Source organism: Zosterops lateralis, assembly GCF_965231275.1.
Source record: "Zosterops lateralis genome assembly, chromosome: 24".
NCBI classification, from domain to species: Eukaryota; Metazoa; Chordata; class Aves; order Passeriformes; family Zosteropidae; genus Zosterops; species Zosterops lateralis.
The window spans coordinates 1,198,255-1,223,143 of NC_139784.1; the positions used below are offsets into that span (position 1 = coordinate 1,198,255).

General features: G+C 49.2%; 1 protein-coding gene across 3 annotated transcripts in view; it reads right to left on the bottom strand.

Annotated features, from left to right (window-relative positions):
• The window catches only part of MYO1D (myosin ID), a 154,744-nt gene that overhangs the window by 52,779 nt on the left and 77,076 nt on the right, over window positions 1-24,889 (bottom strand). For all 3 annotated transcript variants that reach the window (XM_083877442.1, XM_083877443.1, XM_083877444.1), the window contains exons 17-21: window positions 18,729-18,952; window positions 17,254-17,398; window positions 16,687-16,791; window positions 9,501-9,614; window positions 3,199-3,353 (exon numbers count right to left, since the gene is read on the bottom strand). In XM_083877442.1, the coding sequence (XP_083733568.1) occupies window positions 3,199-3,353; window positions 9,501-9,614; window positions 16,687-16,791; window positions 17,254-17,398; window positions 18,729-18,952 (743 nt within the window). The remainder of the gene's footprint in view (window positions 1-3,198; window positions 3,354-9,500; window positions 9,615-16,686; window positions 16,792-17,253; window positions 17,399-18,728; window positions 18,953-24,889) is intronic.

Genomic DNA, 24,889 nt, shown 5'->3' on the forward strand with positions numbered 1-24,889 from the left:
TCACATCACCCACACAAGTGGGAGCCACAGCATGGAGAAAGCACAGGGTGGTGATCATGGTTGGGTCATTTCAGGTGAAGGGCACCCAGAAAGTCCTCAGTGCCCTGCACTCATCACTCCAGACATCTTCTAGAGCCTCAGGGGCTGTGAGGATGTCAAATGGAAAGGGGAAATCCCTTTCTCCCAAGGCACAGCAGGGCAGGGAGGCTGTGGCCACACCCAGAGCTCCCAGAGCACTCAGCCTTGGCAACCCGAGGACCAGGGCACTGAGTTACTGCACAGCACCTTTCCTTCCCGCTGGGCACCAAGGGCAGGAACATGCTCCAGAGTTCACACACCTGCTCCTGCAAGGGACCACTGGGTCTTCCCAGCTATTGCAGGCACTCACTGGATCCCAGCTCTCCTCATCCCTGAGGTGGAGACAGCCAGGAAACGCCCAGGGGAGCTCAGGCTCATGGACACCACACACTGCTCTGCAGGCAGACATGAACTTACACTGGCACTACACCAACACCTCATCCAGCTTCCCATCATTTCTATTGGGAATTCAGCTGCATTGTAAAAAAACCCAAATCCAGCTGACTCAGGAGGAGTGTGACTTGAACTCCTGTTAACTCCATTAAAAATGTTACAGCTCACAGAAGCCTCATGTTAGTTTTCCTCTGTATAAACACTTTGTTGTGAACCACAGTCTCAAAGTAAGACAATTCCTATCAGGAATAACTTTAAAAAGACACAGCTTCATCAAGCTTTCATGGGTGATGCAAAGAAATGTGAACTCAGACAAAACATTCCTAAATATGAAGCCTTTGTGCCAAAAGCAGGTGCAGAATGCAGCATTGAGAGATGTCACCTCTGTAATTGTTCTAAAATGTCCAAGCTATTTCCTGCTAAAAATGTCTGAAATTCCCAAATAGATGTATCAGCATTGAAGTTCCTAGTTCAAAGAGTTTGGAATAAAGAAATAGAAGCTGATAGAAAGCATCTGAGTGAGAAGGTTTGGGTGTCCCCAGCTCAGGTGCCACCAGCAGCTTCCTCCCCTTTCCTACAACACAGAATGGCACTGAACTCATATGATTTTATTACACAGATAGTTAAAGGATCACTACCCACCCACACAACCACAGGTGCCTGGGACACCTCAGCCCTGCTGAAAGCTCCCAGGGGTTCAGGATGGGTGCTGAGATGGCTGAAAATTGCTCTGAATGTTCAGAGAGGACCCTGGAACCCCCAGGAGCTGCTCCCACAGCCCGGGTGGTGCAGAGCTTTTAAACTCCACCATGGGTGGGATCTTCCAAGCAATTGAACTTTCAGACTCGAGATTTTCAGTCTGAGCTCACAGCGAGCACCTCCTGTGCAGGACAGAGAAACCCGAGCCCTGCCCGAGGCACACGACCCGCGGCTAATCCCGGCTAATGAGGAATTCCCCCAGCTCCTCTCCAGCCAGGGGTCAGCTAATCCCATTCACTGACAGGAGGTTCTGATGCCAGGAAAATGGTACATGATGGAAAACATGAATATATTCCTGAATGGTTTGATTTACAGATATTGCTTTGAAGAGAGAAACCATGACATTTATATATTTGGGAAACTAAATGCAAGTTGTCCTGTGCATTGCCCTTCATCCAGGAACTTTTATTGGATGTTGGAGGAAAATGGGCTTCTACACCAGCTCTCCCATTTAGCCAGCTGTGCTGATATTTGTCATTTGAAGCACTAAAATAATGCTAATATTGTGTTAAGTGGAGCTGATCAGCCCAGATGTGTATTTAAGTGCCATTCTCCTATAGACAGTGATTAGATTAAACCTAATTATTTTTAAGGATAGAAATGTCATTGTTTAAATCCGTGTAAGAAACTGGAAATCAGCAGTTTCCACCCTTAGGATAGTGGTGCAATGTTTCAGGCTGATGGTCACAACATCCTTTTTTAAAATGAAGCCTCTCTGCCTGAGGACACAAGGACTGGTGCTTCGGGGACCCATCTGAGCACAAGGAAAAGTAATTTTGGGTATTTGGACACTGTACACGGGAGCTGGAGTGTCACCAACAGTGTCACAGCCTGTCCCCACATCAGAGACCTGGCAAGGCCCCGAGGAGCATCAGCCACATGAAGAACAGCAGGGACTTTCAGGATTTCCAAATAAAGTGCATTACATTACAGAACCTTCTGAGCCTGCAAGAGCAGCTGCCTTTGACATGAAATGATATTTCAGTAAAAGCAAAACCAGAGAATGTTTTCTGTTGTTTTGCAGTGCTGAATTTCCCCAAACAGGTTACACCAATGCTGAGAACTCATTTCTATGGACTCAGCCCCTGCCTCTGGAAGCTCAGCCAGTCCTGAACTTCACACTGTAGTAGTGAGAGGAGGCTGGACCAGCACAATTTTCTCAAATTCATGGAAAAATATCCAGGGACCTAAAGTGACCAAAATCCCCTCTCACTTTGCTGCCACTCACAGCTCTGTATGAAGATTTACCCATAAAGACTCCACTTTATCACTCCTGTGGAGCTTGTGAACAGCAAAGCCAAGGCTGCACATGCTGAGCAGCATCATTCCTCCTGGGAATCTCCTCTGGAGGAGCCAGGGAACAACCCAAAGGTCTGCTCACTCCATGCCCTGTTTCTCCCTGGAGTTCCTTTCTGTGGCTGCAGTGCAGCCACTGCCAGGTGCTGGTGTGGGCAGCCTGAAATTCACTCCTGGGATCCAGGTGACTCCTGCTGCTCCAGGAGCTCAATTCCAGATATCCCCATACCCAACCACCAGCTCTGGCTCAGGGATTTACAAGACAGACAGACTTCAGGGAGCAGAGATGACATTGCACAGCTCTAGCAATAAACCACCTGCTGGTACTGGGGCAGGGGGGAAATCTGAGCAAAGAAGATTGAATTCTTAATTTTAAATATGAAGAGTTTGGCTGTAGGAAGCCCTCAGGAGCCATTGTGACACACTCCAAGAGCACCTTCAGTGATATTTAACCCCCAAACACCTGTGGCTGTCACACACATACAGGGAAGGCAGAAGAGACAATGAAGTGTTGTAGGTAAAAAGTATGTCCCAAAAACGGCAGGAAAAAGGTCACTCTGGTATCCCAGGACTGCAGTGAAGCACCACAGTTCCAGCTGGAGCCCAGCACCAGTGACTCCAGGCACTTTGGAGTGGGTGTCCAGCAGCTCCAGCCCCAGCCCCAGCACTGACCTCTTGAAGTGACTGGCCAGGACTCCCACGAGCTCCCCAATCCTGCTGTCGTTGGAGGGGTCGTTACTGAAGAGACAAACAATGAGATCCTTGTTGTCTTTGGTGTGGAACACCACGAGCTGGTCCTTCCCATTGGAGACACTCAGCCCCACCAGCTGTGGAGAGAAAGGAGGACAGTGTTGGGTGTGCTGATATAAAGATGTTGATGCCCCATCCATGGAAACATCCCAGGCCAGGCTAGACAAGGCTTGGAGCACCCTGGGACAGGGCAAGGTGTCCCTGCCCATGGCAGGGGTGGCACTGGATGGGCTTTGAGGTGCTTCCAACCCAAACCATTCCATGATTCCATGATTCCCTGTGCCTTTGCCACTGCCAGGCTGGTTCTCTCCAGGACACTCCCAACCTCCACCATGGAGCTGAGGGGTGGCAGTGGGTGGGTGCCCCCCAGCACCTGAGCAAGGTGAGACAACAGTGGCTTTGTGGAATTCAGCAGCCTGAGAGGTGGGAGGGAGTGTCCCCACCCAGCCTGGACATGTCACCCCCAGCGTGAGCTGGCTCCAGCAGCTCCTGTGTCCCTGCTGTGCCCCTCTCCCTCCCCAGGGCCATGGGGCACCCACCAAGGACGGCACCAGCTGCTCTCCCAACAGCCCCAGGTAAAAGCTGTGCCCAAAACCTCCTCTGGATGACACCACTGAACCCCACATTCATCAGGAGTCTGCCCAACAGCATCTTCAAACCCACACATGCTGGGAAACCAAAGGGATCTGACAGCCTAAGGTTGTGCCAGGGGAGGGTCAGGTGGGATATGGGGAGAATTTCTTCACTGAAGGGGCTGTTCAGCCCTGGCACAGCTGCCCAGGGCAGGGCTGGAGTCTCCATCCCTGGAAGTGCCCAGAAAATGTGTGGATGTGGCACCAGAGGATGTGGTTTGGTGATGCTGCTGATGAGCTTGATGATTTTACAGGTCTTTTTCAAGCTGAATAACTCTGTGCCCCTGTGATGTGCAGGTAACACAAGAATTCAGGAAGAATTTGAGTTGCAAAGCCACAATGATTACCATGTTTAGGCATGGATTAAGGTCTGGCTGTTCTGACAAAATAAAAAGTTGCAAGGGTTTGGGTTTTTTTGTTTGGTTGTTTTTTAATTTTCTCGCATTTTCTTTTTGTCTGTTAAGTAACTGCACTTGGCTCATCAAAAGCTTTGTCATCATCTTACAAAGGAAAAAATATAATTTTTAGGAGGAGCAATTTGGGACCATAGGTTACTCAGATGAATATAAGAGAAAGGAAAAAAAGGATCTGTGCTGGGGAAACAAAGTGTGAGGAGGGCAAAAAACACCTCAAAAGGCAAATACAGCAGAGCAGAGAAAGGAGAAAGGAAAAAAAAATAAAACAAATAGAATATAATAAATGGGATAAAATGCATAGAATATAACACATGGGACAAAATAAATAGAGAGAGTATTTTACAGAGTAAAACAAAGTAAATAGAATATAATGAATGGGATAAAATAAAATAAAATAAAATAAAATAAAATAAAATAAAATAAATAAAATAAGGTGAAAGGATGATAAGTACAGAAAGAACAGAGAGGACTTCTGTCCATTAAAGGCCTCCTTTGAGCCATCCAGGGATTTGCAGAGGGAAACCCCATTACCCCACAAGTGAGAGGCAAACATAAACCATTTTATTGAAATTAAAGTCTCATTACTCCCTTGTTTAGGGGCAAAGGCTCCTGTGTCCCCCAGAGCTGTGTGAGCGCCAATCCAGCTGGAGATTCCTGACCCCTGTCAGCTCACAGATCCTGGGGGCTCAGGCTGCTCCCTGTGTTTGCTTCAGCAGTCACAACGTGTTATTTCCAAGGAAGCTGTTCCTGCAGCTCTGGAGGCCTCACACATCCCAGGAAAGCTCAGCCCACAGCTGTGTGGTCTGTGCCCTATTTTTGGGATGAGGCTCCACACAAGGTCCAGTCCCTGGGATTTTGTTGGTTACCCCAGGAACTGAAGGGCAGCAGCTGCTGATCCTGGAACCCTGGGCAGGGCCCTCCTGCTACCAGTTGCACCAGCACAGGTGGAGTTTATTCCCTGTTCAGGCTATTTTGGGGTTATGAAATGCTTTCCAAACAAGCTCCACCTCATGCACAGGCATTAACAGCTGCCTGGCTTTATAGTGTCCCTTAAAATTAATTTGCATGCTTAAATACCCTCCTGTGAGCACAATAGCACCACAGGGACTGCTGCCATCAAGGTTTTAAATGTGCAGCCAGTGTGAAAGATGAACAAGTCGCAGTGTCGGATTTGAAAAGGCAATTTAAACATTAATTATTCAACAGAACCCTGTTAGGAGGCCAAGAGCCCTTCAAAATCTTCCCATTTCACCCCTCCCCACAGTGAGCAAAGACTCTGTGAGCGAATAAGTGCAACACAAAAGAAATCATTTCAGAGAAGGTGCTTATCTCAGTATTTACCAACATTAATATTGGCCCTGCTTGAAGAGCAGGAAAAAATCCTCAGCTTCTGCAGAACATCCTTTATTACATTCACCACTGCAGGGGAGACGTGGCTGCAAGAGCCTTTCTGTTGCTTGGGTGCCTTTTAATTCCTCTCAGCCATTACCTGTTTGGTTTTAATTCAGGTAAGAACAAAAAGGTCACAGTGTATTGGCACTCTGAGGCAATGTCACAGTGCTGGCAGATGAAAAATCCACACAGAGAATTCCCCAAAGCAGCATCTCCACATGGAGAAACCAGCAGGGCTGGCAGGGAAGCTGTTGTTTGTCAGGTTGTGTAGAGAATGACACATTCCTCACCCAGAGCCCATGGGATGCTTTGGGTGGAAGGGACCTTAAGGACCACCTAGTGCCACCTCTGCCATGGGCAGGGACACCTTCCACTGTCCCAGGCTGCTCCAAGCCCCATCCAACGTGGCCTTGGACACTTGCAGAGATCCAGGGGCAGCTACAGCCGCTCTGGGCACCCTGTGCCATGACCACCCTCACAGGAAAAACTCCTTCCTTCCATCGAAGCCAAATCAAACATGGTTTAGTTCCCAGCCCTTCCCCCTGTCCCAGTGCAGGGACTCCAACCACGGCCAGGCAAACCTGGCTATGGGAGATGGGAGTGATTTCTTTGGCTGAAAACAAGTTTGTGTCTGTGCAGCCATCAGCTGACTGTCTCCATGAGATCTCCATGGAAACACCACTCCTGAGGATGCTGCTGTGTTGACAGGGTGCTTCTGAAACGCTGACAGGGAGCAGCAGAGAGAGCAGCCAGAGGATTCCAGCTGGGTTCACCTCTGTGCATGGGCAGGATGATCCCTCTTCCCACAGAACACTCATCCACACGTAGGACAGGGCTGTTCCATGGATACACATCACTATTGATGTTATTACTGTCCATTTGCTCCTCAAAAAACCTTCAGAGCATTTCAAACCATCGCTCTTTTCCCAAAAAGGAGGACTTTCTGTATCACTGATCAGCTCCTTCCACCTCACATAGTGGAAGGGCTTCTATGAAAGGAGGGATCAGGCACAGAAAAATGGGGAGAGTGTGCAAGGCAGCTCAGGAGTGGAAAGACAAGACAAATATAAACATTAGGTAACAAATATAAAATGTAACTACAATAAGGAACAAACAACTGCTCGATGGGATTGACTGCTTGCCAGAGCTCAGTCTGAGAAATCCTGGCAAGAGCAATAGAAATGGAGTGGCTTCAAACTGGAAGAGATGAGGTTTAGATTGGATATTGTTCCCTGGGAGGGTGGGGAGGCCCTGGCACAGGGTGCCCAGAGCAGCTGTGGCTGTCCCTGGATCCTTGGCAGCGTCCAAGGCCAGGCTGGACGGGGTTTGGAGCAGCCTGGGATAGTGGAAGGTGTCCCTTCCCATGGCAGGGGTGGCACTGGATGTGCTTTAAGGTCCTTTCCAATCCAAATTCAATTCCATTATTCTATGAAATATTTTGTGTCCTGTGTATAAACCAAAGACACCCCAAACTCTCTTCCTGTCCCCTTCCTGCAGCTCAGGGGACTCTGGATCCAGCAGCAGGATCAGTGCCCACCCCAGCCCTGGAGCTGGGCACGGGCAGGGCTGGGGCTCTTCCCCAGGACACAGGGCAGGAACAGGGAGAGGCTGTGGCCAACAGAGCTGCAATTTTACACCACAGAATCTACCAAAGCTTGTTTTAATCAAATTTCCATCCTGGAATGTTACCTTGACAACCTGTATGGGTCAGCAGAGGATCTCCTGGACCCACTCCTCCTGTGCCAAGCACTCCAAGAGCCCTGGAATCTCAAGGACTCAGGTCGAAGAAACTGTCTGGCCAAGAATCCCTGTGGTAGGTTACTGAAGGGAATAGCTGCAGATCTACCAATAAAACTGATTTATAGCTGCAGAAATGTGAGAATTCTCAGAGCAAGAGACCTATCTGCACAGACCATTAACTGCTCTTGTCCTGAGGAACTGCAAAGCAGCCACATGACCAACACAGAGCCAAAATTCAGCCAAAAATACAACAAACATTGAGCCAAAAATACAACCAACACTAAGCCAAAATACAGCCAAAACAGCCAACACATGAACACCACAGAGCCTGCCCTAGGGGTCTCTGTAGGAATGGATATTCTATTTTAGACACACCTTTTATTGATGAAAAAGCAACAATAACTGCCATTTCTTAGTAATAGATATTCTATGAGTAACCTGAAATTGTACCTGACTTGCTCACCTTTAATTTTTAAGGCATTAAGGCATTAAGGATTTAAGAGGGAATGTTCAGGTGACCAACAAATGATCTGGTCTTATACTGTCATAAATGTACAATGTGCACCTTTACACCCATCAGGCACACAGGTAAAACAGACATTGTTCTAAACCTGTGATAAACACAGATTTATCTCTCATTAGTCCTGCAGTCAGCGAATTTCAGTGACCTGAACACTCTGGTTAAGGTAGAGAAACCAACAGTAAGAAATCCTGATGGACAAAATCCCACCTTGTCCACATCACCTGTCTAGGAACACCTGGAAAATCATGTGTGGAAAACCCCTCTGCTAAAAGACCGTGAGTGTGTCTGAGCTCTGCTGGGAGGATGGGGGTGTTTGCACCCAGGTTTTCACCAGGCTGGGGGTGTTTGCACCCTGCTTTGCACGGGCACACAGCCCCTGGGTACACAGCAGGATGTGCTGCCAGCCCCTGTGAGCACGGAGACACCAGTGCTGGGACAGAACAGCAGCCAGGAAAAGCTTCCACAGCTGCTCAGGGCAGCTTCCTTTCAAAACAAGAGGCACTGCCATGGAGACACTGCCTGCTGCAGCCAGGATTCCTACTGGGAGTAGCTACTCCATGGATATGCTGTGCTGGCTGCCCAGCTGAGGCTGGTGCCCAGCAAGGAGGGCAGGAGGAGACTCTAAACCCAAAATTATGGATGCAGTCAGAGCTAATCATCCCCTCCACATCTGCAGATGAGATTTCACCCTCACCCTAATCCCATCTCTGGCCTCCCAGCAATACAGAAATGCTGGGTTTGTAATTTCTCCAAAAGCAAACATCCCAATAAAAACGTGCAGGGCATTTCCCAGCAGCCAGGCAGGCTCTGGAGGTTGGAGATAACCAGAGCACTGTCACCTCAGGCTCAGGGAGATGAGCAGGCAGCTGAATCCCGGCTCCAGGATGCTGGGCAGCAAAGCTGAGGTGCTGCCCACCCCCTTCCATCCCTGATAATCCACTGGCAGCTCCACCCTGCTACCCCCAAGGCCAGACCTCACCGTAATTCTGAGTATAGCTTTGGCAAGATTTACATCACACATGAACAAATAGAAAAAAATAAAATAAATACATTTGAGCATGACTGGAAGGATCAAACAAACCCTCAGAGACACGGGAATAGTGCCATAAGCTGCTGTGAGATGCCAACCCCTTCTGGGCCAGGATCCTGCACACAGCAAAGGAAACTGAAACAGAGGGAGCAGAGAAGTGTAAGAGTGTTTGAGGTTTAGCTTTTATTTAATGCACCAAAATTAAAAGCTAATATGATCATAGAATCATACAACCATGGAATATCCTGAGTTGGAAGGGACCCACCAGGATCATCCAGCCCAACTCCTGGCCCTGTCCAGAACACCCCAAAATTCCCACCCTGATGCTTTGGTGTTGCAATAACTGCACTGTAATTGTTATAAAGACATTAAATATATTAGAAACTGCAACCCAAGGACTTTTTCCATTTTATGGATATGAAAATGGAGCTACAGAGTAAAGACACTGCCCTGAAAGAGGCCCAGAGGAGGATCCCCAGTGCTGTACTCACGTTGTAGAGGGGGATGGTCTTCATCACTTTGTACTGCTTCATGGGGTCCATCTTGTACAGGTGTCTGTCAGTGATGAAAATGGCCCTGTCCTCCACCTTGTTAAAGCGATTCACCTGCAGAGAAACACCTTGTCAGTCCCACTGATCACTGCAGGAACACAGGAAACCAAACTGTGCAGTGCTGAGTGCCGAACTCACACAAAAATGTACAGTAGTACAGCAAACTCATACAAAAATACCCCAAAGTCACAAAACGAACATCCTAAACTAATACCCCAAACTCACACAAAAATGCCCCAAACTTACACAACCACAAACTTGTACAAAAATACCCCAAAGTCACATAATTAACATTCTAAACTTACAAACAGCCAAAACTCACACAAAAATACCTCAAACACATAAAAATACCCCCAAACTCAAAAAACATAACACCCTAAACTAACAAATACCTCAAACCCACACAGCTCCTAAACCTAAATCTGAGGTTTTCTCCTCAGATTTTGGACTGGTGAAAAGGGAACATGGTCCCTGTAATCCCATTTTACAAACAGACAGAGAAGTAACATTCCCAGGTATCCAGCAGAGCTGTGGCACCCTGGGAAATTCCAGGGCTTTGCTCAAACCAAGGTCAGATGCTTCCCCCAGCCATGTTCAAGCCCTGTCCAAGTGGAGCTCAATCCCAGGCTGCTGTCCCATATTATCCCTGAGCCTTTGGAGAATCCCTGAGCCACCACAGGCTGGGACAGTCCAGACCTGAAGCTTTGGGCTACCCTTGTTCTGTGTCCTGTCCCTCCATCCCTTGTCCCCAGTCCCTCTCCAGCTCTCCTGGAGCCCCTTTAGGCCCTGGAAGGGGCTCTGAGCTCTCCCTGGAGCTTCTCCTTTCCAGGTGAGCACCCCCAGCTCTCCCAGCCTGGGAGAGCTCCAGCAGTTCCACCTCACCCAGGCTGTTGGATGCCCCTGAGCACTAAACACTCACCATGAAGGATGCAAAGTTTTGGCAGAAGTGTGTAAGAAAGTAGGACACAAAGTAGAAATTGTTTTTTACTGAAGCAAAACCAGAGTCATCAGTGTATCGCAGTCACTGAGATATTTATTAATCAACTGAGAAGGGGAGACAAGGGTAAGATGTGACGAGGAGGATGAACATAAATAGGATTTTCCAGGGTGAAATCAGGAGACAACGGGAGAACTTAAATATCCTCAGTCAGGAGGCAGCAGAGTGACAAAGTTCAGAGCAGATAAAGGCAAAAAATGCAAATTGGGGAGCTCTGTGACAGCTTTACATTAACGGCACTGACTCAGAAAAAGCAACCGAGGATGATTTCAGACAGCTCTGGAGAGATCTTGGCACAACGACATGAGGCAGCTCAGAAAAAGCAGAATGTTGGCATAGGCAAGGAATAACATGGGAATAACGTCCTGGGAGCCATGGGCTCACCTGGAACAGCCTTGTGAAGGACCAGGGTGAGTGTGAAGGAGATCCAGGGGTTCAGAGAAGACGAAAAACATGATTGAGGGCTTGGGAAGTATCACAGGAAGAGATGCTGAGTAACCAGGATTATTTTAGGAAGCAGATGAATGGAGAAAAAAGCCTAAAGGCCAAGAAACACTGAATGGCCCAGAGAAAGTAGGTTAGGAGTGCCTGGTGCCACATATCGGGTGCTGGAGCAGAGCAGCACCGGCTCCTCGGCCATGATCTGGGGAAGCTCTGGGCTCTCCATGCTCCACATCCTGGGAGTTGAACCAAAGTCCAGTCCCTGGGGCTGGATCTGCCCCTCAGAGCTCAGATCAATGCTGGGGGCATTGATTTACTGTGATTTGTTTGAAGTCTGACACAGTGAACATTCCCTGTGCACTGCCATGACCCTGCCTGGCTGCTGCCCACGCTCACCCCCAGCCCTGACCCCAAGTGACAAAGGGAGTAGATTTCTGGTGCTGTGACACCAGAGCCACCCCAGGACAGGAGGTGCTGTGGCTGCTGCCTGGGAAGCAGAGATGGGAAGCACACTCAGTTCTCACAGAGTCAGAAGGGCTGGAGAAGCCCTCTGAGATCACTGAGTCCAACTGTTCTTCCACTGACCCCTGTCCCCAGGTGCCACATGGCTTTGAAACCCCCCAGGGATGGGGACCTCCTGAGCAGCTGTGCAAATGCCTGTCCACTCTCTCTGTGAAGTAATTTTCCCTAATATCCAACCTGAGCCTGCCCTGGCCCAGCCTGAGGCCGTTCCCTCTCCTCCTGTCCCTGTTCCCTGGGAGCAGAGCCCGACCCACCCCGGCTGTCCCCTCCTGTCAGGGAGTTGTGCAGAGCCACAAGGTCCCCCCTGAGCCTCCTTTTCTCCAGGCTCAGCCCCTTTCCCAGCTCCCTCAGCCTCTCCTGGGGCTCCAGCCCATTCCCAGCTCCATTCCCTTCTCTGGGTACATTCCAGCCCCTCGATGTTCTTATCATGAAATGTCCAGAAGTGATCCCAGGGCTGGAGGTCCCCAGCAGTGCCAGCTCAGGGACAGTCACTGTCCTGCTCCTGCTGCCACACTATTGCTGATACGGTCTAGGTGTCCTTGGTCTCTGGGAGCCTGGACTCACCTTCAGCCACTGCTGACCAGCACCCCAAAGGTGTATTTCAAGCCAATGCAATATTGGGGGAGTTCTACAGGCATGTTTTAAATTCCACTTCTTTTTCATGGCTCCCCTCTGGTTTTAGTTTTAAAATTCAGCTAAAGAAATGTTCCAAAGGAGAGGCCCAGGACTTCATCTCACCTGAGGACCAAATTCTCATATCCTTCCAGCACTTCCCACGCAAAAGAGACTTCAGGTGCCTCGTGCACCTACAGTGAATTTATGTAAATAATACCTGCTGTGGGATAAAGTAAAAACTGCCCCACTGGGGAGCAGGCACAGAAGGGACTCATATCAGTGCAAATCCCATTACTGGGCTTGTAGGAGTAAGGACAGGCCTTCTGTTCTCAGCTACAGCTCATTCCCTTCCAGAGAACAGCCCTTCCTAGTATTGTGGTCTCTGCACCTTCTGGGCATTCCGTATTTCTATATTGTTCATCCAAATGTGAATCAGTCCTAATTTAGTTTCCTGACAAGCTTGTGGGGGAAATGAAGGTTTGGCCTAGAGCTGAAAAATCTTCAAGGCAGTTTTTCAGGTCTCTGTCAGTGGCCTCTGGACATGGCAGGGCACTGGCCTTTGGAAGAGATGAGCCTCTCAAGGGAGCTTGGTGCCACAGGTGACAAGGGAAAAGTGGAAAGAAAAGCCTTATTCTAAAGAAAATAAAGAGAGAGAGTTGTTTCCTAGGTGATCCAACAAAATCTGGAGGTTTGCATGAAATATGCATTTGGTTTCTCCTAAGGCAAAAATCTTGAAAATTTCCTTTGAAAAAGTGAAGTGCAGCACAATACTCAGAAAAGATAGATTTTTCTGTAGGCAGGAATGACCTGCTTCTACCTGTACCTACTGCAGGGGAGCAACCACACAGTCCATTCCCCTCCCCAAGAGGCTTCAAAGCCTCTTCACAGCCTTTCTGTAAAAACTGCTCCAAACAGAGCCCCCCATTATTATTCAGCTCAAGCTGCTGAGATCAGGCCCCCACACAGGCGAAGAAAACTTTACCAGCAGCTCGAAACTTGGAGGACAGTTCCTGGAATAAATTTACTTCTTTGACTTAGAAACATAAAATTATTGAGGTTGCAAAAGCCCTCTCAGGCCAATCTGAGTCCAATCTGTGCCCAAAGCCCCCGTTGTCACTAGCCCAGAGCACTGAGTGCCACATCCAGGTGTTCCTTGGGCACTGCAGGGATGGGGACTCCAAACCTCGCTGAGCACCCTCTTCTAATGCCTGAGCACCCTTTCCAGGAAGGGTCTTTTTCCTGATCTAGAATATTCTAAATTCTTCCTGAAGAATTCATTAGATCCATGTCAGTCATCAGCTAAAAAAAAATCTGTCTCAACATGTAATGAACCAATATCTGACAGGTCACAGGCTGTGCTCTACTCATGAATGTGTTTAAATAGGTGAGCTCTGGGCTCAGTCTGTGTCTATTCAGGTTGCCCAGTATTTATGCCTTCAATGTGTTTTCTGTGTGAAGAAAGAAGTGCATCAGACTGAACATTTCCAAGAGCTGACACCTGACATTGCTGTTCACACGTGGTTTGGTGACTCAGTACCTGAAGAAAGCCACAAAGGAAGGCTGATGCTGCTTCAGAAATAAAACATTCAGCCCAGCTCACCAAAGTGCCCTTTAACACCTTCCCACTAAGACCTTCCTGCCTCAGGGAAGAGCAGCAGCAGCACAGTTTTTGTTCAAGAATCCTCAAATAAGCTGAATCATGAAAACACACCAGGCATGAACTTGAGCAGCCTTTTTTTGTGAATTGCTGCTTTGTTCAGGAGAATTATTTAAGGGAAGTGATGAAATCACCTGATAATTACAATTTCATTTCTATAATTCACACTTCAGGCCCCTGTTAAAGCTTCACTTGAACCAATTTTCAGCAGAGAACAAACACAACCTGCAAACCCACAAGGAACCAGGTTTAACAAGAGATGTGACAAATCTGCCCTGAGCCCAGGGCCAGGCTGCATGAGCCAGCACCAAGTCCCACCCTGGGCCAGTAAGGTTTGTTAGGACATGAGGAAATCAAGGCTAAAGAGAAGAAAGAAATCTGATGATTTGTTTGTTAAAAATTCAAAGAGAAGAATGCAGCAATGAGGGGAGATTCCCTCTGCCCCAGCACTGAGGGTCACCCAGAGACTATCCTTACTCTGGGGTAAGAGACAGGATGCCAAAACTTCTATTTCTGACAAGAAACATCTTAATTTTAAACAGCTTAGGATGGAAATAGTTTGCTGTGAAGGGCAAAGGGAGGCTGAGGCTGTTCTCAGCCTGTGCTCCTGCAGTCAGAGCGTGGAGTCACCGCCCCAGTCCCACAGCTCTCACTGGTGCTTAGTCTGCAATCCAGTGCTCAAGCCAGAACCTCAAGCCAGATGACCTGAGGAAGTGCCTTGCCTGGAAAGGGAAATGCTAAATTCTCAAATGTCAAATCCTCATCCTGTTAACCTTTAAATTTCAGCATTGTTTATGTTCCCTGCTCTGTTCACATCAGGGTCGCTCAGACATTTCCTGGCTGTACAAGCAGGAAGACAAAGGGTTCCCTTGAGGAGGGGCAACATCCAAGAGTGGGTTTGGATAGGATTGTTTGCATTTGTGATGTGGAGATGCCCTGGAATCACCAGGCTCACACATCCTTGACAATGGCACAGTGCTGCACTCTTGTCCTCAGCAGTGCTGAGGAATCATGGAGTGATTTGTGTTTGGAGGAATCTTAGAGACCACCCAGTGCCATCCCTGCCATGGCAGGGACACCTTCCACTGTCCCAGGGTGTTCCAAGCCCTGTCCAGCCTGGCCTTGGACACTTACAGGGATGGGGCTTCCCTGCTGATGGCTCCAAAGCCATGCCAGGAATCCCTAACTGAGCAGGGGATCAAGTCCTACCTCTCTGTGAGAAGAAAGCAACAACAATTTAACCTTTCAAAAGTTTAAAGAAGTTAAAAGATAATTTAGAACCCACAAGGCTGCAAGTGTATTACCCTGCAATATCTGTGATTTCAGCTGAGCTGCCTTTTTAATGCACCCACAGTCAGCTAAAGCTGTGCCTCTGAGAGCAGTGAAAGCCTTTCAGTCTCAGGAGGAATCCACTTTATGGTGGGTAGCACCTATTCCATCCCCATTCTGCTTCTACTATTGACGTGCTGGCATCTCAATGTGAAAAAAAACCACAAAAAAAGGATTTCTCCAGCACAGTCACAGTACAGAAACATGGCCTGTTGGAATGCTCAGGGATTCCTCCATACACCAAAATCAACAAATGCTGCTCTGGCACTTGTCTGAAGACAGGAGCTCTATCCTGGCAGAAACAGGATAAAACGTGGATCGGTGAATCTGCTTTGCCCTGTGCTTGCACAGGAGATTGTTCTTGAGAGCTGAACCAGGAGCAAGAGAAACAGAAGGGACTTAAAGGCTGGAGAGCTGCATAACAATGAACAAGATAAAACTCCCACACCGCGTCCATCACACACAGACCCCCAGGGATTCCCCTCACCATCATTCCATTCCCATCCAAACTCACAATTCCCATCACCACATCTCTAACAACTGAATATTGTCCTTTCTACAGTTATCCCAGTTTAGCCAGAAACTGCAACTGGCTTCAGCTCATTAAATGAGTAAGAAGAGGAATTACTTTGTTTTCAGACTAACCTGAAAAAAGCCAGAGGATTCTGCATTTCCCTGGCCCTCAGGGAGGTTCAGCCCAAGTGCAGTGAGGTTGTAAAGAGAAGTTTGGATTCAGACTCTCCTGCTCCTCCTTTAATCCTGACACCACCACTCACCCAAACCACTCACTGCAGCAGTGAACCCCATCCTCACAGAGAACGTGGTCACAGCAGCATCAAACTCCACCGAAATATTTTTGCTTGGAAAGCAATTAGAGATTTCTATTTTTATAAACACGAATCACTGTTGAATAAACAATACAACTCACTACCACTTGCGAAGTTTTACTTTAAAGTGAGATTTTGTGCCGCAGAATGAATTGTGTAGATCTGCAGAATCATAAGGAACAACCGTGCATGTGGGGGACCAACTGCAATATTTACAGATAAAAAGAATATACAGCTTCTTAAAAACACCTGAACATCCACAGTGCTGGCCTGCCACTAAAACTGGGTTTGTCTGTTGGCTTTGTAAAGTTCAAAATATTCTTCTCTGACAGATATTTCAAACCAGCATCGTTAGCAGCTGCCTACAACAATTTAGCAAGTCTGGTTTTTTAATTAGTTGCTTAAACCTTCCAACCAAATTAACAAAAAAACCCATTCTGCTATGAAAAATGTCAGATCCAAACCAGTTACGCAGAATGAAGTGATTTTATCATGAAATCATGGAATGCTTTGGATTGAAGAGTCCTTAAAGACCATTCACTCCCAACACTCTGCATGGGCAGGGAGTCTACAATTTACTTGGGCCTCTGACACAGTGAGGCCCCAGCAGCCACCCAACCTTTCCCCACCCAAAATTCCCTGATGTAGCTCCTTGGAACTGCTCTGAACTTCTGCCCAAATACCCCCAGGGTCAGCTCCTGGTCCCACTGGACAGCCAGGCCCCCCCAGCCCTGTTACCTTGCGCACGTGGCAGGAGAAGAGGATGTTCATGTACTTGTCCTTGCGCTTCAGCTCGTTGGCCACAGGGGTGAAGGAGCCTGAGTTCTGGGGGCTGTCTGGTTTCTGGAAGAGCAGAGACAGGCTCAGGACTCTCCTTGGGCTGAAGGAAGAGGGACTGGCAGAGGCATGGCTGGAACATGGCTCCCTCTACCCTTCTGTGCTTTGGGGAACCAAACCTTGACACACCAAAAAGCTCCAAGGAAGGATGGAGCAAAGGGAAGCAATCAAACCCGCCCAGAGAGAATTTCTTTGTTCCCCTTCTGTCTGCTGTTTTCCATTCTATCCAGCATTTTCATCTCCCAGTGAAGTCTGGCTCTGCCTGTTTGCAGAGCCAGCTGATGGCAGTGCTTTAATGTTGCTGGTGCCGCTCAGGATTCACAAAAATCACTCCCAGTGCAGTGGAAGTCAAGGATTTGAACCCACATAAACAGGAAATTTCCAAGTACTTCTCCTCCCCCAAAACCAACACTCATTTCCCCGAGTTTCCCCCTTTCAGCACCCTGAGCCCAGGTCCCCCTCACTCACCAGTGCGATGTAGTTCCCCTGCCAGGCTCTCTGGAGACCAATGTCAGCCCTGTGGCCCTTGAGCAGCTCCATGGCAGCGACCTTGGCCCTCAGCTGAGGCAGCACTTCTGGGGGCACACTCCGGATGAGCTCGGCCGCTCTCCACCTGCCACCAAAGCAAGGCCTGGCTCAACCCCACAGCCTGGAGCTCGCCCAGGAAGGACTCCTGCTGCAAGGGCAGCACCACAAGGACACCCTCAGAGTCCTGCCTGGGCATTCCCAAAGCTGCAAAGGTCACTTGATGGTTTAAAGTCACATCTTACCTCCAACCCTGACAGGCCTGGGTGCCACACTCCCCACCCCACACCCACAAGTCAACCACTGGTGCATCTGTTTGCAATGAAGTGTTTGCAAGCCAAATTTTGGGCTCATTTACAGCACCATTCTCCTCTAACTGCTGAATTTGGCCCCTCAGTTCCAACTTCCAACCATGGAAGAGAGCAAGGCAGCCCATCCATTGCTCCACACCCCAGCCTTCAGCAGGAGCACCAGAGCTCCAGGATTAATGCTACACAAAGACTTTTTAGCAACTAAAATTCTGTAGTTCTGGTAACTGAGCTAATTCTGAAAGCAGGACTCTCTCCCCAGACAGGCTGTGGGTGGATGGATGTCTCTCCTGAAAGAGACAGCTGGGGAAAATAACAAAGCTGACTTGATCTAGAGCTGCTGGAACCGTCCTGCAAACTGATGGCTGGACAGAAGGTCCCTGAAAGCCCCTCCAGCCAACATTTCTCTTGTTCCTCCACTTTCAGATGTCATCATTTCTCAAACTGGAATGGTAACTAGTTTGCCTACAGCTTCCCAGAGAAAAAAAATCACCAGCCTTTAGATATTGGAAGGTTTAATGAAGGTACAAACACCTGTTCTGCACACAGAACATGGGTGACAAGGGAAACATCGCTCACTTTACTGCAGAAAAACATTGGCTTACTATGAGAAGCCTTAAGGAAATCGAGAAGGTTCTTTTTCTCCTCCCTCTCATCCAAGAGCACCTGCTCTTTCTTTTCAAAACCAGCCAAAAAGGCCAGGAAGGGGCCAAGGAAGGAAACACAATGTTTATATCACAATGGAACAACCTGGTCTGACAGGAGGTTGTAGAGTCACCATCCCTGGACATGTTTAAAAAAAAGACTGGATGTGGCACTTGATGCCATGATTTATTTGAGGTGTTAGGGCTGGGTTGGACTCAATGACCTTGAAGGTCTCTTCCAACCTACACATTCTGTGATTCTGCGATTCTGTGAAGGTGCCTTTGCCCATGGCACGGGGTGGAACTGGATGGGCTTTGAGATCCAAACCATCCTGGGGTTCTGTGAGCCAACAATAAATCTCTGGATCAGAATTATCTACACGGTCAAGGGAACAAAGCCAGCGACACCCACCCAGCTCACGGCGCTGGGACAAGCAGCGGGTGTGACACGGGGCAGGGGCAGTACCTGTGATAGATGTCCTGCAGGGCCTCCTCGAAGCGGTGCAGCACCTTGGGCGGGGTGGGCCAGGCGATGCTGCGGCCGCGGTCGGGCAGCCGGCGCACGTCGCGGAAGCGCCGCAGCACCTCGCGCAGGTACGCGCGCACCTTGTGGCGCCGGTAGTGCTGCACAATGGTCAGCGCCGCCCTCGTCCGCCGGTAGCGCAGCCGGGCCAGTGTCCCCCTCCACACCTGTGCCGGGACACAAAGCACAGCTTCAGTGCGACTCTCGGCTTGCCAGACTCTCCCTGTACTACGTGGGTTTATAGTTTTGTTTCCAGGGAAGGGGCTTCCCAGTGCCAATCAAATTCAGGTAGAACATGACTTAAAAACTTTGTGTTTATGACTGAGATCCCCACATGAGAAAGGCATGGACCTGTTGGAGCAAATCCAGAGGGGGCCATGGAAATGATCAAATGGCTGCTCTGGCTCCCCTCTGCCATGGAGCCAGCCTGGGAGAGCTGGGAATGTTCACCTGGAGAGAAGCTCAGGGGGACCTCAGAGCCCTTCCAGTGCATAAAGGGGCTCCAGGAGAGCTGGAGAGGACTTGGGACAAGGGATGGAGGGACAGGACACAAGGAATGGCTTCCCACTGCCCAGGGCAGGGCTGGATGGGATATTGGGAAGGAATTGTTCCCTGGGAGGCCCTGGCAGAGGGTGCCCAAAGAAGCTGTGGCTGCCCCTGGATCCCTGGAAGTGTCCAAGGCCAGGCTGGACAGAGCTTGGAGCAGCCTGAGACAGTGAGAGATGTCCCTGCCATGGCAGGGGTGGATCTGGATGGGCTTTAAAGTCTCTTCCAACCCAAACCATTCCATGATTCTGCACTAATTGAGAACAATTATTGAGAAACAATTTTAACTCTGATTAAAGATTGCTCTGAAAATATCCTGGGGAATATCTATTCTGGTCATGTGTGGAAAAACAACCAAATATGCAAACCAAAGGATGTCCCCCAAATTTCTGGGATGGGGTCCAGCTTCTCCAGTGTCATAATGAGTTGTGTTAATGCCTGGAGAGCACTACAAGCAGAACACACAGCAGCTTGTGGGCTTCTCTTGGCACCCCCTACCAGGGGACACTCTAGGAAGTTGTGCTGGAAGGCTGCTGCAGTGACTGTGACAGTGACAGTGCACAGCACCAGCTCTCAAGGAGGAGCCCCAGGCAGGAGGAAGGAGGCAGGTGCTGCTTGCATCCTATAACCAGAGGAATGGGCATTCCCAAGCACCTTCCTTAGGGATCCCTCCCCCACCTACACTCACCCTCCAACACAACCCACCAAGCAGAAGACTGTATTTTTTTTTTCCTTGCAGAATTTAACTGGAAGGATAACGAGTCTCCTGCACCTGCCAAGATCCCCCCTGCTCATCCACAATCCTGTCACAGACTTTATTTTTCTCTGAGAAAGATCCCACAGCACTGCTGGTGCACATCAAGCCTTCTATTTACAGAAAGATTAATTAATTACCCGAGGCAGTTTTCAATACCACAGTTGCTTTGTGAAGCTGATGTCAGAGGTTCACCTGACAGCTTCACTGGCAATCCTGCCATGCAGCCGAGAAAAGCTCATGCAGCAACCAGTGCAGAGCTGTGAGGGGCTGCTCCTCTTCAGACATTTCAAAGAAAGAGAAATGCAGAGATTTGGGGTCCCAAAGCCTTCAAAAGCAGAGAACTCTCTTCTTTCAACCTCTGTCAGAGTTCTCTCCTCTCTTTCTCCTTTGGCCTTGTGCTGTCCCTGTGGGGAACGTCTCCCATTCCCTACAGACACAACCCATGGAGCTCTGACAGACCCTGGGCAGTTGCTTGAGCACCCAGCACTTTATGGAGCATCAAACTCATCAGTGGAGCCCATTTCTGCTCTCACACACCAGAACAGAGCCCAGATCCTGCACAATCCTGCCCACACAGAATCACAGCATTATAGAATGATTTGGGTTGGGAAAGACCTGAAAGATCCTCCAGTTTCCACCTCCTGCCATGGCAGTCACACCTTCCACTATCCCAAGGTGCTCCAAGCCCTGTCCAGCTTGGCCTTGGACATGCCAGGGGCAGCCACAGCTGCTCTGGGCACCCTGTGCCAGGTCCTCCCCACCCTCCCAGGGAGTAATTCCTTCCCAGTATCCCATCTCTCCCTGCCCTGTGGCAGTGGGAAGCCATTCCCTGTGTCCTGTCCCCTCTATCCCTTGTTCCAGTTCCCTCTCCAGCTCTTCTGGAGCCCCTTTAGGCTGGAAGGGCTCTGAGGTCTCCCTGGAATCTCCCCTTCTCCAGGCTGAACATCCCCTCTAGTGGAAGTGGTCCCTGCCCATGGAAAGGGGTGGGACTGGATGGTTTTTACTGTCTCTTCCAACCCAAACCACTCTGGGATTCTGAGCACAACCCAATACACTCAAGGTGACTGAAGGCAATGAGCTCCACCCCAGCGCCAGCCCCAGCCCCTGCCAGGGCCATTCTCCCAGGGAGGGTGTAGAGAGCATTTCAGAGGCTGAGGGAAGAGCTGGGGAAGCAAGGCAGGACATGGGACAGTGAAGGGAAGGGCAAGAACAGGAAGCACAAAAGCCACAGCAGAAACCACAGCAGCACTGGACTGAGCACAACAACCAAACCCAGGGAGCTGGGACTGAGAATCTCATCCCTGTGTGCAGATAAAATAATGAACAACACATTCCTTATTTATTCCTTGAGGCCATTAGACAGGGGGAAGGCAGCAGCCCCTGCACACGTACTGTGCTCAGCAGTCACTACTATCACATTCAGTCACCACTGTGGTTTTAGCTCAGTTCTGGTGCAGCTTCAGCCACGCAAAGGCCCTCAGAGATGCTGGGAAGCTCAAGGCTCAAAGATTCCTGTCTAAACCAGACTTGCACAAGGCCTGGATTTCACCCAAAGTGTGTAAGTCTGGATTAAAGCTGACATTTCCCTGTCTGGGGGCAGAGCAGGCTCTGAACTCTGAATCTGACAGAATCACCAGCTAAGATCCAAAAACGGAGCATCCAAAGAGTACTGGGATTTTTATTTTTTTTTTAAGGAAAGCAAAGAAGATTTGGATTGCTTGAGATAGTTAAGCATAGATTGAAGAGGCATAAAATGTACCTCTAAGGGATGTATGGACAACAAACAAAATCACCTGGGCAAAACCCTACTGCAAACTTCTCATTTTTGAATTTAGTAAGAACAGAAATGAGGATCAAAGGGCTCCAGGCCACAGTGAAACAGTCCTTGGGCATTACAGAGGGTCTCAAGAAAAGAACACACACAGTAAATCTGTGTAAGCTGCTCAAGACTTCGCAGAGCTTCACTTCTGTCAGCTGTTCCCTGGATCATCTGAGACACAGAACAAGGTCTTGATTTTGCTCCCTTGGGCTGGAAGCAGACATGCTGTTGAGGGAAGTCTCTCGCTGTGGTTACTTTTTCCACCAGTCAGACATCCCTGGAACAAAGGCTGGAAAAGATTGCCCCCATGTTGTATCAGCTGCATGGCTGCAGAAATTGGCTTCACAGCAAGAGGTGTCACAATTGTACAAACACTGGCCTCCCAAATCCAATTATCCAGCCCAGGCATGCCCCTGGCTACACACACAGCAAACTATTAATGAAAAGCATGTTCTCAAATCAAGTTGTCATAACTGGAGAACCCCCTGCCAGTGAGGACCTTCCACAGCACCACGGCAGAGCCTCAAAGGTGAGGAAACAAAGGAAAGGACAAACTTCTCCCAGGGAATGGGGGACAAATATTTTTAAAATTCACTGTTTTTCTGGCTTGGTGGTTTTGTTTTCCCCTGCAGGGCTTATTGCAGCTCAAAGCAGCCCCTCAGTAATGCTGAGCTGCCATGGTGACGTGGCTGCCTGATGGACTCATGGAGCCTTCCAGAAACAAGGAATGGTCAATCCCAGGGATAAGAGGAGGTGTCAAAGCAGGAAACTCCCTGCTGGGCAGGTACTTTGTGTAGCTGTGAGCAGCAGGATATAGACCAGACAAACAAGGATCACAGAATCTTGGAATCACAGAATGGTTTGAGTTGGAGAGACCTTAAAAATCATCCAGTTCCAACCCTCTGCCTTGGGCAACCTTCCACTATCCCAGGCAGCTCCAAGCCCCATCCAGCGTGGCCTTGGACATTTCCAGGGATCCAGGGGCAGCCACAGCTGCTCCGGGCACCCTGTGCCAGTGCATTTCCAGAACAGTTCCAGGATGCTGGCGTGCTCCTGCCAACTCACACCTTCTTCAGGTTTGAATATGGGGAGAGCTCTACCTAATGCACCTTTTCAATTCTCCCCCACCTCCAGTTCATAACTCAAGAACACTGAGCCCTGTAAAATGAAATTGAACAATTGCATTTCCAGAGGGAGGTTTGTTCACACAGCATGTAACAGATTCTCCTGTTGCAAAGGTACTGCTCAGATGGATTTGTGCATCCAGGATTCTGCTTCTCTCCTTTATGCCTCTGCACCCAAGGTAAGATCCAAGGGATTTTCATGCCCATTTCCAAAGGGATTCAGCAGATCATCCCTCTGAGACCTGACAGCCACAGGCACCTCCTAATTCCCACTTCAGTCCGGCCACATCCCAGCCAGCTGGGGGCTTCAGAACTGGCATTTAGTGAGTCCTTACAGCCAGAGTAAACCAGCCTGGGATGGCAGAGGCCTGTGTCATCCCTCCTACAGGCAAAAATAAATCCATACTCCCCTTTCCCCCCTGCTGTGGCTTTCCCTGCTGGTTAACCTGATTTCCCATGGGAATGAGACTGAAGATCACCTTGTCCTTGCCTGACCTCCTGAGATTGCCCTGACAGCTCCTGAATCCTGAGCCAGCTCCCACCCAAGCTGACAGAAGAGCTGGAGCCTCCAAGAGGCAAAGTCCCTTTATCTTTCAGGAAAAAATCAGCCACAGGGCAGAAGGAGCCTGAAATCAGAGTGACATTGCTGGAACGGCTTCAGCTCCAGTTCCAGAGCCATCTGCCTCCCCAGATCCCAAATCCCAACCAGCAGACACAAAGCCACTGACTGCCAGCCAAGTGCCACAGGCAGAGGAGCCCAGGAGGATCTGGCAGCTTTCCAGAGGGATGAGGAGGTGGAAATGTGTGTGGGGCACAAGGGAAGGGGTGGAGGATACCACAGTTCCCAAAAAAACAGTCTGATGAGAGTTTTAAAAGTGACCCCTCTGGAGCAGACTCCAAGGCAGTCGACTGTGCCATGGATCAGAACCAGCCTAGGGACTGAGCAGGAACAGAGGGACAGGACATGGGATGGATTGTCCCTGTGAGGAGAGCCCAGGGAGACAGGGCAGGGGAGGGATGGACAGACAGGGCAGGGGAGGGAAATAACCAGCAGCATGTGCTGATTCCTCAGTGTGAGCAGGCAGGGAAGGGCCCATGAGCATCCACAGACAAGAGCAGAGACATAATGATGATTATATTGAAAATGGAAAGAAAATGAGGTGGTTTTGGCTTAAAAAAAACCCCAAAGAGCACCATAAACCAAACAACAAACCAAACAACATTCCCCCATCCAGCCCCCACCCATGGTCTCTCCTCTCCTCTTTCAATACTTTTGCCTTCTCTATGCTTTGTCCTCCTAAAATGCAGGGGTGGAAAAATTAAGAGGGAAATTGGAAATCAGGACTAAATGGCTAAGAGAGGGATAGAGAGAAAGGAAAAGGTTGGAAAAACAAAGTCTGAACACAGCTCAAACTCTTGACCATTACAAAGAATATTTGTTTCTACAGCTGCTCCCAGTCAGGAAGTTCTTTGCTGTTTTTTCTTCACTCTCCAGAGACCTCTACCAATTCCGCAGCCTTTTAAATGGGATGTTTCATAGAAACATCAACCATGGAATCCCAATCCCCAGCTGGAAGAGTCCTTCAAGCCCATCCAGTCCCAGCCCTGCCATGGGCAGCTTTCACTATCCCAGGCTGTTCCAAGCCCTGTCCAACCTAGCCTTGGATACTCCCAGGGCTGGGGCAGCCACAGCTTTCCTCCAGCCCCTTTTATTCCCTCAGTTAAGGCTACCCAAGAGGTGGAAGTGACCCCTGGGGACATGAAAAGCTCCAGACCAAGGGCTCTACTCCTGCACAGCCCTGGGTTCAGTGATCCCAGCAGTGTTCTGAGGGATGATCCCACTACTCCCAGTGCAGCA